General features: G+C 35.0%; 1 protein-coding gene across 1 annotated transcript; it reads left to right on the forward strand.

Annotated features, from left to right (window-relative positions):
- The first annotated feature begins 659 nt into the window (after nucleotides 1-659).
- LOC104901205 (uncharacterized) lies at nucleotides 660-14,873 on the forward strand. The gene is made up of 2 exons (XM_010688756.1): nucleotides 660-1,238; nucleotides 14,772-14,873. The coding sequence occupies exons 1-2, from the start codon at nucleotides 660-662 to the stop codon at nucleotides 14,871-14,873; spliced, it is 681 nt and encodes a 226-aa protein (XP_010687058.1).
- The last annotated feature ends 555 nt before the right edge of the window (nucleotides 14,874-15,428 follow it).

A 15,428-nucleotide genomic window follows, 5' to 3' on the forward strand; every position in this document is an offset into this window, starting at 1 on the left:
TGTTTGAAGGACAAAAGAAGCTTATTGCAGATGAGCTTTCTTCCGACATAGAGGAAATGACGTTGGAACACGATAAATTGTATAAGGGTCTAACTGATGAGCAGTCCATCATTTATCAGAGAGTAATGGATGCTGTGTCGAGTCAAGAAGGAGGTGTGTTTTTCGTCTACGGCTACAGAGGGACTGGAAAAACATATGTCTGGAAGACATTATATGCTGCACTAAGGAAGATGGGCGAAATTGTATTGCCTGTAGCTTCGAGTGGAATTGTTTCTCTCGTCCTTCCATGGGGAATAACGGCGCATTCGAGATTTGGTATCCCTTTGAATGTAACTGAGAATTCTACATGTGCCGAAATTCGTCCTGGGTCGGATTTAGCTGATCTTCTCATCAAGACAAAACTTTTTATATGAGATGAAGCGCCCATGATGCATAAGTACTGTTTCGAAGCACTTGATAGAAGTTTGAGGTACATAATGAGGTTAGTTGATAGGAGAAACATGCATCGACCGTTCGGGGGTAAAGTTATGGTGTTTGGTGGTGATCTACGTCAGATATTACCATTTGTACCAAAGGGAACGAGGCAAGATATCGTGTTTGCTACCGTTAATTCGTCTTAGTTGTAGGATTCGTGTAAGGTCCTAACACTTACTCGCAATATGAGACTTCAATCAGGTTCTTCTAAATCTTCTGCTGATGAACTGCGAGAATTTTCGGAGTGGATACTAAGCGTAAGAGACGGTAACGCCGGAGGTCCTAATGATGGCGAAGCCGTAATTGAGGTTGCAAAAGATATTCTTATAGATCCAGGCCTCGATCCAATTTCAACAATTGTTGATAGCACTTATCCAAACCTACATGACCATATTTGGGAGGCTAAATATTTCCAAGAAAGAGCAATTTTGGCGTCTACGAATGAGATAGTGGAGATAGTCAATGATCATGTTCTATATACCATTCACGAAGAAGAGAAAGTGTATTTGAGTTCGGACGCTATAAGCAAAGAAGAGGGTAACTTCGGAGTACATGAAATGTACTCCACTGAATTCCTCAATACGATAAGATGCTCTGGTCTCCCGAATCATAGCATACGATTAAAGGTTGGTGCGCCAGTTATGCTGCTAAGGAATATTGATCAAACATCTGGGTTATGTAATGGTACAAGGTTAGTCGTTAAACATTTAGGCAATCGTGTTATTGAAGCAACTGTTATTTCTGGAAGTAATGTCGGAGAAAAGGTATTTATCCCAAGAATGACACTCACCCTGTCTGACTCGACTAAATTTCCTATCAGATTTCAGAGACGTCAGTTTCCTTTAATGGTTTGTTTTGCTATGACTATGAATAAAAGTCAAGGACAATCATGGTCCCATGTAAGTATGTATCTCCCGAGACCTGTTTTCAGCCATGGTCAATTTTATGTTGCCGTGTCTAGAGTTACGAGCAAAAAAGCTCTTAAGATCCTCCCCTTTGATAAAGAACACGGTCTGCGTACAAGTACAACGAATGTAGTTTACAAGGAAGTGTTTGCGAACATATAATTTGAGTTAAACGCTTTTTTTTTATTTGTACTTTCTGCTCATTACCACAATTACATGTAGATTCGTGAAATTTTATAATTCATTTCGTCTTTAGTATGTGACTTAATTTAATTATGTTATAAAGCGATAAATACACCCGTGCATTATGCACGGATCCTAAAACTAGTTTTATATCTCAAAAATAATACTCCTTTGTTGCATTTAAAATGAAACGAAAGAAGTATGTCTTTTTAATTACTACATTTGCTAAATATTTTTACTTTTAATTTACAGTACTCGCATATATTTTCCTTTACACTCTTATTTTTTTCTTAATCACCCAGAAAGACAATTATCTTATGCTTTAATTTTCAGTGGTCTCCACATGTTTCCTTGGTTTGTGTGCCAAAATAAATATAACAACTAAAAAATGACGGAGGGAGTAATTTTTATGGAGAAAAAGCTCAAACTTTAGATATCTTTTTTAAATGAAAAAAATTGTCAATAATAAGTCAATATTTGGTCCGTCATTTTAAAATAAATTCATTTTTTGTTATCTTTAAAATATATGGGAACTCTTGAAAACTTTGGTGTTCACTCTTTTTTTACCAATATACCCCTAATAACAACAAAAACTTCAACAATAATCACTTTATTAGTTTTTGAATATTTTGTGAGAGGTTTTACAGCTGCTTTCTTCGTCTCTATGGTGGCTATGTAAACATTAGTTCTCCCATCAAATTTGACAAAACTATCAAATTGCCAAGGTCTCCCCAAAAATATATGGCATGCATCCATACTACAAACATCACTTAAGACTTCATCCTGCAATTTGCCAATAGAAAACTAAATAAGGGCTTGCTTTGTTACCTTAATGTCGCTTCCATCACTTAACCAATGTAGCTCATATGTAACACTCCGATAATTCTCTCTTTTCCGGCCAAAAATATTTTTCAAATATCAAACTAGAGAATCATCAAAGCATTATCGCCCGTGTGATAACGTATTGGCTTATTCAAAATTCTGCAGTGGGAAACATATAACTACATTAGAAATGAAGTATAATAAATAACAAAGTTATCTTTAGAACCAAACAACACTGTTAATGTTAACTTCAAACCAAACTTAACAACAATCATATACATGATACTACATTACTACATAATTTTTCCTTTCTAAAATCATGATTACATCTCATATTTAACATGTAAGCACACATGCATAAAACATGTAAAATCCAATCATAACAGCAATTATATATGAACTCACAAAGTTTCTATACATGATATTACATAACTTTTTCCCTCCTAAAATCATGATACTACATCAAACAATACATAGGTATGTACGTACCTTATGTAGACAAAGTGATAGGCCACTTTAACAACTTTAGAAGTCGCCTACAGAGAAAGTTAGTTAGGCGCCTCAAAATTTTGAAAATAACCTAAAGCTCCCATATACCACTTTGTAATACCCCGATAATTCTCTATTTTCAGAAATACCTTTCAAAATAAAACATAGAGAATTACCAAAGCATTATCGCTCGCGTGATAACGTATCGGCTTATTCAGAATTTTGCAGCGGAAAACATATAACTAAACTTCATACTTTATTATAATAAATAAATAAGTAAATAAGTACTTAAAACCAAATACTCTATAAATGTCTACTCAAATCAAACTTATTATAATATGTTTCTACTAAGGTAGTAGATATAATAATAGATTACACAAGCTCTCCATTCCCGGATTCCCAATATTGCAACATCTGCGAACCCGTAAATGTCAATGATCTAAAGAATCTGCTCACTAAAATGGGTCATCACAGAATCAATAAGGCAAAGCCATGATCAACAATCACAAACAAAGCACGTAATCAGCAAAGTTGAGTACTACATAGTATTATATAAGCATTCCTAACATGATACTAATAAATAACATGCAGGGATTAATAATAATAAAACAATATAACACTCTGTAGATAATTTCTACTGAACTAAACTTTAAACATCTTTTTATTACTTTAATGGAATAGTTATTGGACTTGAGTTGTCTTATCTAAACTTGCATTCACGTAGGAAGATAAAAATTCGGGCGCTACTTCGTATTTCAGAATGACCTGCGATATCAGGGATCTTTGAAAAATAATAAGGATGGTGATCAATCTATCTCCCAGAAAAAGCCATGAGCTACCCCCATGTACTCCAACTCCTAATGTCCAACTCTAAACGTGCCCCAGTTTAGAGTCTATGACTATCCAAGTTACACTTTACGTGATTTACAATTTATTACTTGTTATGACACACACAAGTAACACAAAAATATCAAATCAAACATTCACAAGTAACACAAAAATATCAAATCAATTCTTTTATCTTAGGATTTAATAAGTGATTACCCAACTTACAATCCAAGATTACTTTCTTTTAATCTCAATCTTTCTTATTTTGTTGAACCTAGTCAACAATCAACCTTACCTTTAAAAGGCATAACTTATCAGCTTACCAAATAAGGCCCACAGTCCTCATAAAGTAGTGAAAATCTCTATTATATAAGGGAAGGGGGGAGCAATGGTGTCTTCTTTTGAAATGCCTATTTTGCCCCCTTTCCTTTCTAAATTACAAAAGGAATTACAAGATCAAAATTGTCACCCAAAGAAAACTACCGAAAATAAATTTACAACGCTCAATCACAAATCACTTAAAAGAAGAAACCTTACAAGTCACCCATACAATTGAGAAAATCACGTTATAAAAATCACGCAAATCACTCAAATAATCAGGAAACTTTATTAAAACTTAAAATTAAAATACAAACTAAAACTAGCTAATAACCTAGAACATCAATACATACAAAAACATTTACAAAAATTTACTTACAAATCACTATTCTCAAGAACCATTCACAATTAATGGTGGGTCATGATAAAAACATAGAGGTGTATTTGTAGTGAAATCAGAATTTAGAAGTTAGACAAGGAAAAAAATTATTTGCTTTTTTATAGTGTTTTCTATATATAATGAAACTTTTACATATATTTGGACCTATTTTTTTCTATTATATAATAGCGATTAATTATCAAGGTAAAAAGGTTTATGTAAAATATCATTCAAGAATTAAAGTACAGCATATCTCTATTATATAAGGGAAGGGGAAAGCTATGGTGTCCCCGAATGAATAGACTATGTTCTCTCCTTCCCATTCTAAATTACAAATTCACTTACAAATCAAAGGGGGCTTCAAACAAAAATATCAAAAATATAATTATAACAATCACTCACAAGTCAACTAAAATCATAAAATTGCATAATTTACGTTATGCAAATCACTAAAATGAAGAAACTTTACAAAAACTTAAAAATTCACTTACAAACTACAACCTATGAAAAAATCGACTTGAAATCAAAGTGTCTACTTTCTTTACAATTTATGAAGTACTGTACTTAATTCAAAAATCAACTAAAAAATTATAATATTAGAAATCATAAATAAATTCAATAATATCTCTATTTTGTTCATAGAATTTTACTTTGAAAAGTTTAAAAAAAAAAAAGTGGTGAGAGATTTAAGTACATAAACTAAACCAATCAAATTTTGCAACTAAAAACAATTATACTTCGTATGTCTAATGTTCATTTGACTCTTATGCCGAACCGAATCGAGTTTATGTTTCGAAAAAAATTCAAGCACGCATCGCGTGCAAAAAATTCTAGTAATAATATAAAGGGAACACATGAATAAACATGATTCAATCTCAATTATATATTAATTCCCCCATGTGAACTAATAATAAAGTTTCCATCCACATGCTTGCATCAATAATTCTATACAAACATGATAATCTTTAACTCATAATCAATCTCATAATTAACATGCTTGCACACAGGTTTAAAACATGTAAAATCCAATCATACTAGAAATCACATATGAACTTATAAAGTTCCTATACATGATACTAATATAACTTTTCCTTCTTAAATCATGATACTATATCACATAGCACACAGGTATGTACGTACCTTATGTAAACCAGTTGATAGACCACCTTTAATTCCTAAAAGTCACCTACGGAATATTCTCCGCCTAAAATAATCAATATAAACTAAAATCAATACTCTAAATAAAATACAACAACTTTAAAATATTTTAAATCCCCTTTAAAAATATTCAAAAGTTATTTTTACTATTAAAACTTCAATTACTTTTAATATCTAGCATAGTACTACCGTACTAGTAATCAAAATCCTTAAAACTCAATTATTAAAGCCTTTTCTAAAATTCCAGCAACTTATAAAATTATAAAACTCTCTTTAAATATATATAAACATGCTTAAATTCATAATTCAAAACAATCTCATAGTTTATAAAATGATACTATGATTTTTCAATAATTAACATCCTAAAAATCCATGCTTTGATGATTAAAAACTCAATCTAAAAAATAATAAACAAATCTGAAATTTTATTCTTTTAATACATAATATATATGAATCAAGATTATTTATTAAAAAAAGTAAATTAAAGTTAATAATCATGATTCGTATTAAAATAAAGCATAAAACATGATCTTTAATGAAAACTTGAGGAAGAAGAAGAAATTAACAACAATTCAAAGAACCAAGAAGAACAATGGAGGCGCCGAAATCAAGGAAGCACGCAGCATCAATGGTACACTAAAAATTGATGATTTTGAAGGTGTGGTGACGTTTCTTGTCGAAGAAGAAATGTTAGTTGAAGAAGAAGAAAAAAACTTGAGAGAGAGAGAGAGAGAAAGAAGGAATTCACGTGGAAGAGGAAGAGAGTAGGGGTGGTCGGCTATGTGACTGTGAGGAGAGAGAAAAATAAATCTTATGTAGTAAAATAATTGGGTATTAAGGTATTTATAAAGAGGCTTTTCCTTTTGGGCTTAGGAAAAGGAGATTGGGTTCAAATAGAGTTTGATGATGAATAGGATAAATGAATTAGAACTCCTAACATTAATATAAATCCTTTTCCTATAATCTACTTAGAATTTTGGGTTCCTCAAGCCCATTTCAAATCAAATTAGTATTTCAAACATTTTCCAAAGCATGCCTAAATAAAATATTTTTAACTTCTTAAATCTTTAAAATAATTTCTTTTGACTTTTAAAATAGTCAACCTTCTTTAAATAATTAAATCATTTAAAACTAAATTATGTTTAAATATAAATATATAAATACTAAAATATATTTATAAAATCCATAAAATTACGGGGGATCACAATCTACCCCTCTTAAAGAAGTTTCGTCCCGAAACTTGACACGAAAAACTTATACATTTTTAATAATCATAGTCATACGATCGTTCCCTATCATGATTCTAGGTTCCAATGAAAGAATTCATAACCTAATATGATACTAACATATCCAACTGAACTAGTACGTGCATGTACCATGTAACGAAGAATCTTTGCTGACTACTTAAATGCCCCGCTTATGAAATTGGGACCTAATCGAATAATAAAATATTTAAGTGCTAAGTCCTTGATATCATTAGAATAAAAATCAGCTTAACTAACTATGTAAAATTTAGTGTTTCGAAATATAAAAGTAACCAAACTTGTTGTTTAAACTTCCTTTTCATAAACTTTATTGAAAATAACATATTTAAGACTTAATAAATTTTTTATAAATCTAATTTTTGGTAACTTATATTATACTTGGGTTATAATAACAAAATTTACACAAATATACATGGGTGTAATAAAAATCAGAATTACGAAATAAAATCATTCTAAGAACTAGAAGTAACTCAAGAATCCGAATTCCTTTAACTTTTACTATACTTTATTTACAAACTCAACTTAAAACATTATACACAAGTATTACCAAAATCAGATTTGAGTAACAGAATATAAGAACTATAAATATAATTATAGATCTAATTCTTTTACTGATTTTTTACTTTACTTATAATTTACAAAGCTTAATCAAATTACAAACTTAATCAAATACACATTAGAATTACATAAATCAGATTATATATATTAATTTAAAGAAGAAAAGAAAAGCATAACCACTGGAGACCACCGGCGACCGACGCTTACCGCCACTCGAACCTCCGACTGGTCGGCTGGACTGCATGACACACGCACGCTCGAACCGCTATTCGACGAACCCAGTCATGAATCCTCGCATGCAACCACAGAAACACTTGAACCACCCTTTGCGAATTCGAAGAATAATGTGCAACGCGCAAATCACAATTCATGCACCCCTCGATTCGACCACGAACCGTCCTCCGACGGGCAGCGCTAACCTAGATCACCGTCCTCACGACGCGTATCACTAGAGTCTCTATCGATGAGGTACGGTGATTGACGAAGAAGTAGGGTCGACGGAAGCAACAGAGAAGGAATGAGGAGAAACGTAGGAGGAGAACGAAGGGAAGAACGCATAAGGGAGAATAAGAGAGGAGATAAAAAAATACTCTTAGGGGTGTTTGTTTAGGGGGATTAAGAGGTGGGAATGGGGTATTATATCTCCATGGGTAGATATTCCATGTTTGTTTGAGGGTATATCTAAATTCCCATGTGAAGGGGAATGGGATTAAACCCCCCTTTATCCCACTAAAGTAAGACATGGGAGGGGGCAGGTATTAGGGAGGGGATTATTTTTGGTTATGTTAAAAGACAAATTTATCCTTCATTAAAATATACTTCACCGATACTGCTTGCTCTTCTTTTGCTATCCTTCATTAAAATGGGTAAATTTATAATTTAGCAATATATTCTCAATTTAAGTACCTCATACCAAACATGGGATAATAATATTCTCAACATAATCCCACTAACATACCAAACAAGGGATTGGGATATTTTTAATGAATTCCCACCTTCTAACTCCCATTCCCAATCCCATCCTCTAATCCCCAAACTCCCAATCCCTCATACCAAACACACCGTTGGGGTAAAACAACTAAATAGTAAAATAGGGTTTTCTAATATATATATTTTTCTTTCTCTTCTCTTATTTATAGCATGGTAAACCTAGGTTCTATAGGATTTGTTCCGACTCAAATTCCGATTTAATATTTTATTTGGAAAATAAAACGAAACCAAACTATAATATAATTAGGTATAAGTTGTACATTTAAATTATAACTGTAAGCTTACCCAAATTATATATTTTTCCTAAATGATATTAAAAATACTTTCAATTATATTCTTTATATTTTCTTATTTATAAAACTAACTCCCAAAAATACGGAGTATTACATATAAGGATTAGCTGAACTAAACCTGGTTATTGGACAGGGTTTCCCAATGGATAAAGGGTTAGAGTCAAATTTATAGGGCTTTATTGGAAATGGTTTTATTAGATAGGGTCATTATTGGACAGGGCCGTTATAGGGCTAATAAAGAAATCCAATAATTTTGAAAAATAAAATAGGTTTTGTAGAAACAATTACATATTAGAATTTTCATTCATTTAAACTTACTTTTAGCTCTCTTTGTTCCTTGTTCTTCTTGCTCGTTTGTCGGCCCGCCCATTATCGACCCACTATCAGCGCACTACTCATTTGGCTCGACCCACTATCGATTCTTTATGAGGTGACCCTCTTATGACCCCACCCGCGCAATAACCAGGTCTAGCAACAACTAATAGTCAATAATATCTTTTACCTGATCAACTTATCCTGGTCTGAATTTTTTCCGGGCTTGGGTAGAATTTTTTGGCTCGACTTCGAACCCGTCTCCCTCGATTCTTTTGGCTTTGGAATGGGCTTTGGGCAAGTCGAAAATGACTTTTTAGTCTAAATTTCTCCTCGGCCCGATTTTAGCCGAAAAAGCAGGTTTTAGCCACAAAAATTTCGTCCGAATTTTGGCCTGGTCTAATGAACTTTGGCAATAAACTTGTAGTGGGACTCCCTACAAGTGATTAATAATGGGGGGAGTGTGGGACTTGTTCTACACTCCTACGCAGGCCTACTGTGACGACGGTAGTGTCCTTATAAATTTTGATAACTCAAGTAGGCGGAAGGTTCCGTACGATCTTGGGGGTATGCATACTAAGGTGATGGATGTTAGACGGAAGAAAACCATATTTGCATTTCATCTAATAGACCAAGTTGTCTATTAAGAATTAAGTAGCCCGTATGATTCTAGTAAGATAACGGTGCTCGTTCGCTGCCAACTAAATAAAAAGTAAAGAATGTGATACTATTGTAGTATCATGTCTAGGAATGATCATTATTGCTTTGGTTATGCTTATATACACTCAATCTTTTACTATGTACTCAGCATAGCATGATTGTGTGTTATTGTGTTATTTGTTGACCTGTGATGAACCATTGATGTTACAATGAGGAGCAGACTAGGTGTGCTGGTGTTGCTGCATGATGTTGAACATACGGAGGATAGTTCTTAGACTTGAAACCTTAAAGCGTTGTAATTAAGCATTATAAAACTAGTATGATTTACTTAATTAGATTGTGGTTTGAATAAAAGGGGTAGTTGATGATTCCCGAGTTGTAGTTACATTTTTATTTCCGCTGCATTTCAGTTTTCGTGACAATGATTCGAGTTAACATTTCTTTTCAATAAGCCTTGCATTTCACTGCGGCGGTAACACTCCCAAAGTTGATGCGACGTAGTCATAGACGTGTATGGATTTTGGGGGTGTTACATTTAGGGACTTGTCCTGAGCATGATAGGAGTGTGTTGATTAAATAGAATAAGTTGTAGTTTGATTATTCCATAGTTGAATGTTATTGATTTGCTTTGTTCGAATACGTTGAGTGTTCATCAAAATCTCTGAAAGCTGGTGATTAAATCCTTTATGCTTTCAAACCCTTAGTTTAATTCTTTGGTGATTAAATTCTTTATAGGAAACCTAAACTAAATTCTATCCATCACTTTACCATCTTCAGTGCATCACACCATAACTCCATTGTAAATCTTGCTTAAACACGACTTTCGCATAAGTATTTGATCTTCCTAGATTAAATACATCAAGTTGGTATCAAAGCTTGTGTAAAAACAACCTCATACTCGACTGGTGATACCTCGAACGCAAATCAATCTTCAAGCACACACTCGCTCCATTTAACTAATCGAATAGCTCATCTATTCTAGCCAAATGATACTTGTTCTTGATGGTTACATTATTCAGTTCCTTATAGTCAATACACAACCTCATACTCCCATCCTTTTTTCTTCACAAACAACACAGGAGCTCCCAAGGTGATGCACTAGGCCTAACATAATCCTTCTCCAGCAACTCCTCTAATTGCATCTTTAACTCACTCATCAACTCAGGTGGTGCCATTCTATAGGATGCCTTAGATATCGGTGCAGCTCCAGGAACTAAGTTTATGGTGACCCAATAGCTCTCGCACGCGACACACCTGAAATCTCGCTCAAGAATACATCCATAAACTCATTCACAATTTGGACATCCTCGATATTCACCTCCACTTCCTTACGTCCTGCACATTAAAGAAAAACAAGTCACACCCCTTCTTCATCAACTTCCTCACTTGCATCGCAGAGATAACTCCAAATTTCTTAGGCTTCCCAAAACATCTATAGGAGGTCAATTTTCCCAAAGGATTTCTCAACAATACTTTCTGAACCTCACAGTCTATGGTAGCCTTGCAAAGACTTAACTAGCTTATCCCAAAAATCACATCTAGGTCTCCCAAATTGAATTCTATTAAGTAAGATGGAAATACAAAATCTCCTATGTTATATAATATCAGCACTATAAGAGGGTGGGGGGGGTGAATTATAGTGAGAGAATAAGCTATACTTTTTTGCGGAATTAAAAGTAAACTTGGGAACAAACAATGGGAACACGAGAGATTTAGCGAGGAAAAATTCCTAGGCCAGTAGGAAGAAACAACCTCACCACAAGGGATTTTAAACAACTTTCCACTATAATAGGCCAAAACAACTCTGATTACAACCTATTACTTTTCTCTCGATTCTCAACTTAAGTCACTCAACTCAAGTTCCCAACGACAGTTCCCACAACTGTCGTTCCTCTCAAACTTCACTAGAAGTTCCTTTCTCTTTCTCTTGCTTCACTCAAAGCTTCTCACACTTACAAGAGTTCACTCAAACCCTTTTTCTCAAAAATACACTTTGTAAAACAATGGAAGAGTAATAAACTCGATTAATGTAAGTATGAATTCTCTTAAGGAAAAGGCACTGACTCTTTAGACGACTAAGACAAATTAGCTAAGTCAGACACAATTGTTCTAAGGTTTTAGGCACCTATTTATAAACAATTAAGACAAGACAATTTTATCCACTAATTAATCCATGATCCCATGATCTCCATGACTTTAATTAATTAAACAATTTAAATTAAATATCCTTTGATAAGTAATTAACCCACTAATCCACTACTTAACTAAATAAGAGAAGCAGTAACATATTACGTGGTTTTACAAACTTGAGGAGTAATTAAACTTATTTAAATTAATTAATACTTGGGAGATAATTAACCAAGCCACTAAATCCACTAACTACAAAAACGTGTAGCAGTAGCTTTAGGGTGTAATCTTATTTTTAGGGAGTAATAAATATTTACTTTAGCTAGATTTTAGGAATATTATAAATAACTTTAATTAAAATGAAAATCAGTTTATATTTCAAACGAAAATCTTTTAAAAACCGGAAAGATATTTTATTTTGAAAACAAAATCTTTTAAATAAAATATAAAAGATAACGGTTAGATATTTTTTTAAATAAAAACCGAAAATCATTTTAAAAACTTTTTCCTAACAAATTTCCTAAAATAGTGGATCTTAATTAAAACAACCCTAAAAACTCTAACTAACTTATTAGGCGCACACCTAGAGTTAGACGCACAACTTTAGAGTTATTTAGGTGTTCCTTAACCAGTTTTAAGTCTTGTTCCCTAACCTTGTTCTTAACAGTGCCAGGTTTGTTCCTGTCATGGGAACAAAACCAAGTTCCTTTGAGAATTCACCACTAACATAATTGAGCTTTCACTCAACCTTAACATGAAGATAATAGATACACCCTAATGCATCTATATTTATTCCATGCTTGATACTTCATCACTCGAACATCTTCACTTCGATCTTTGATTAATTCTCCGTTTTAATCTTCAATCAAGCATTCTCTTGCTCGAGAATGAATTACCTGCAACACAAATAAAATACACTATGGCTTTTGTGGTTAAGTCATCTTCAAAACTCAAGGGTCAACAATTTCCCCCTTTTTGAAGATGGCAACAAAAGGCAAATAATATAATAATTTATAATGCACATAAGTCATATAAAACTCTATTAACAAAGTATTCAACTAAGTTAAATTAATTATTATAGACTCTTCGTTATTTTATTTTTTAAAGAAACATGAGAACATAAACCATTGGCTTTTTTTCAAAAACATTAGTCCACGATTTCAAAAAGATGAAATTATCTACTAAAACACATCACACCACCAAACTTGTGAGAAACAAATTGGTTAATGTTACGTAGTGTAAAGCTGGTAATTTAATACAGCAACTCCCAACTTCAGGTTCAATTTGGAGACTTGTGCAACAATGGTTGGGCTCGGATCCCGGTATAGAACTCTGATCAGCAACCTGCAAAAAAGGGACCACCTAGGAGGTTTGGGTGGTATTTCCCCCTTTGATGCTTAAGTCAGATATCAGGGATATGAAGGAACTTTTAGAGAGAGAAGGTAGAGAGAGAGAATTTATGGCAGAATAAGAGTACTATGCTCTGAAAAACGTACCTTTTCCCTGATTTCAAGGACTATTTATACTGTTTGAAATGACTGCTGTACCTTGATGTCACCCTAATTTGGGAGCATTTGATTGGCTAAGCAATAATATCATGACATGTGGCAAGTGCTGATTGGTGAATACAATTTACCCTATTGCTGAATCAGGCTTTACTTGCCTTGGGCCTAAGTACAATTTTAGGGCCACAAGGGAGTTTTTCAGTACGCCTTTTTCTAAGAAAAGTGTACTTTAGCCCAAATGACCTGTAGACCTATGTACTTCCTTTTCATAAGCGAATGCCACATGTAAAGCTGGGATGGTGCCACGTGTCATCATCGTAGCCACTGATTTTCAGGCTACAACATTTACCCCTTAAGAGAGGAAGTTACCATTTAGGCGCCAAGACAGTTGGTTTCCTCTTTTAACCGACCTGAACTGCCCTCCACCCTTTCAAAAAAGAGGCACCATTTTGCCGGTCATACCAGGTCAATCCTTCAATCCTTCAGAGACCATTTGGAGGTAACGGTTACTTTTTACCGGATGAGGGGGTCACTTTTACCTCCCTATAAATATGAAGCTTTGTCGCTTCTGGAATCATTTTAACATCCTTGAGAGATTTTCTAGAGAGAGAGACTCTGCAATTTTTACTGAACTTTTAGAGAGAGAAGTTACTCCCGTCCGAGCTCCTGCTAATTGTTCTCCACATTGTCCGAGGTTCCATCCAGCTCGTCCTTGACATTCGTCCGAGTATTTTCTACAGGTATTACTTTATTCACTTCCCTTGTATTTTGCCGCATTTTTTAAGAAAATGGATTCGTCTTCTTCATCGAACTATCCCGGCCGCTCAAGGGTTGGTACTGACCCTAGAAAAGAGGGCCTGTCTTCCTCGACACATTCTAGAGTTGGACTTATCTCGGCCGGACATGCATTCTTTTTCTTTAGTCATGGACGACAAAGTCAGACGACCCAGTCTTTACCTGTACAGGGTAATCTGGCGCGCGTCAAGCAAACGGCTCGCATCAGACGAGGGGTTAACCTTTCGGCCTCCAGCTCAGAAATGGAGGCATCTACTGGACGAATTCCCGCTGTCGGGGAACGTGAAGTCCAAAGCGACCGTCTAGAAATCCCCCATCATTCCCCTAGAAGCGTCCAGGAAGAGGCTATTGCCCGGAGGTCTCCCGACCCCATTCCGGCCAGAATGGAAGCGGCCACTGATGAGGTTAGCGAGATGGAGACTTCCTCTAGTCCAGCCAGTGAGTCGTAGGAGCCGTCCACTACTTCTTCTGAAATTAGGCGCCGGCTAGGTCCTCTTTCTGACCCTAGATTCATCATGGCCGATAATACTTGGCTAGGACGAGTAGGTTCTGACCTTAGGCCTTTCTCTGCGGCCATGCCTATGCCGGGTTACCGTTTTGTCCTCCCAGGCCGAGAGGACACCATAATTAGCGCCCCTTCATGCCATTTTTGCCGTTTATCGCCTTGCTCTAGATGCTGGCTTACGCTTTCCGCTTCATCCTTTTATTAGCCAACTTCTTCATTATTACAATATAGGCCACAATCAGCTTGCCCCGAACTCTTGGCAAAACATTTTGACCTTCTTGGCCGTTTGCGAGCTGAAGGGGGTTGATCCAATATTGGTCGCCTTCTCTCAAATCCACTATGTTTCCAAAGTTCCTAAAATAATAGAAGGGAGTTGGTTCAATGTGTGCAATCGTCAGGGTTTCCTGACGTCTTGGGACAAAACATCCAAGATGCACTCCTGGAAGGCCGAATTCCTATTCGTCCAGGCGCCTAACTAAGCGGTTGCTAGACGGCTTCGCTATTTTAGCCGAAGTACCACCAATACTGTACGAATGGCAACCTATTTAGAGCTGGAGAGTAACTCGGCTGAAGAGATGATGGAATACTTCAGAATTTCGGAGTATTCCGTCAACAACACCTCTTTTAAGGGTCCATCCAATTGGATCCCATTTAAAGAGATGTTCTACCACGATAACTTGCTGGTTGTTGCCGGCTTGCGGCAGGCCGAGGATAGAGGTATAACACACTTATTTCTCCCAAGTAGAATTCTCGTCTAAATTGTCATCAGTCTAACTCTGCTTCTTCCTTCTTCCTTTTTTTTTCTTGCAGATTCGGCCAGAGCCAAGCTGAAAAAATCTTGGATAGGAGACATGAGCTCGGC

This window comes from Beta vulgaris, chromosome 8 (assembly GCF_026745355.1).
Source record: "Beta vulgaris subsp. vulgaris cultivar EL10 chromosome 8, EL10.2, whole genome shotgun sequence".
Classification (NCBI taxonomy): domain Eukaryota; kingdom Viridiplantae; phylum Streptophyta; class Magnoliopsida; order Caryophyllales; family Amaranthaceae; genus Beta; species Beta vulgaris.

Bases quoted from the DNA above. Each gene is read 5' to 3' on its own strand.
- LOC104901205 (XM_010688756.1), top strand. From the start codon at position 660: ATGAGACTTCAATCAGGTTCTTCTAAATCTTCTGCTGATGAACTGCGA. The intron at 1,239-14,771 runs GTATTTATCCCA...TCCTTTTATTAG, and splicing joins GAAGTAATGTCGGAGAAAAG to CCAACTTCTTCATTATTACA.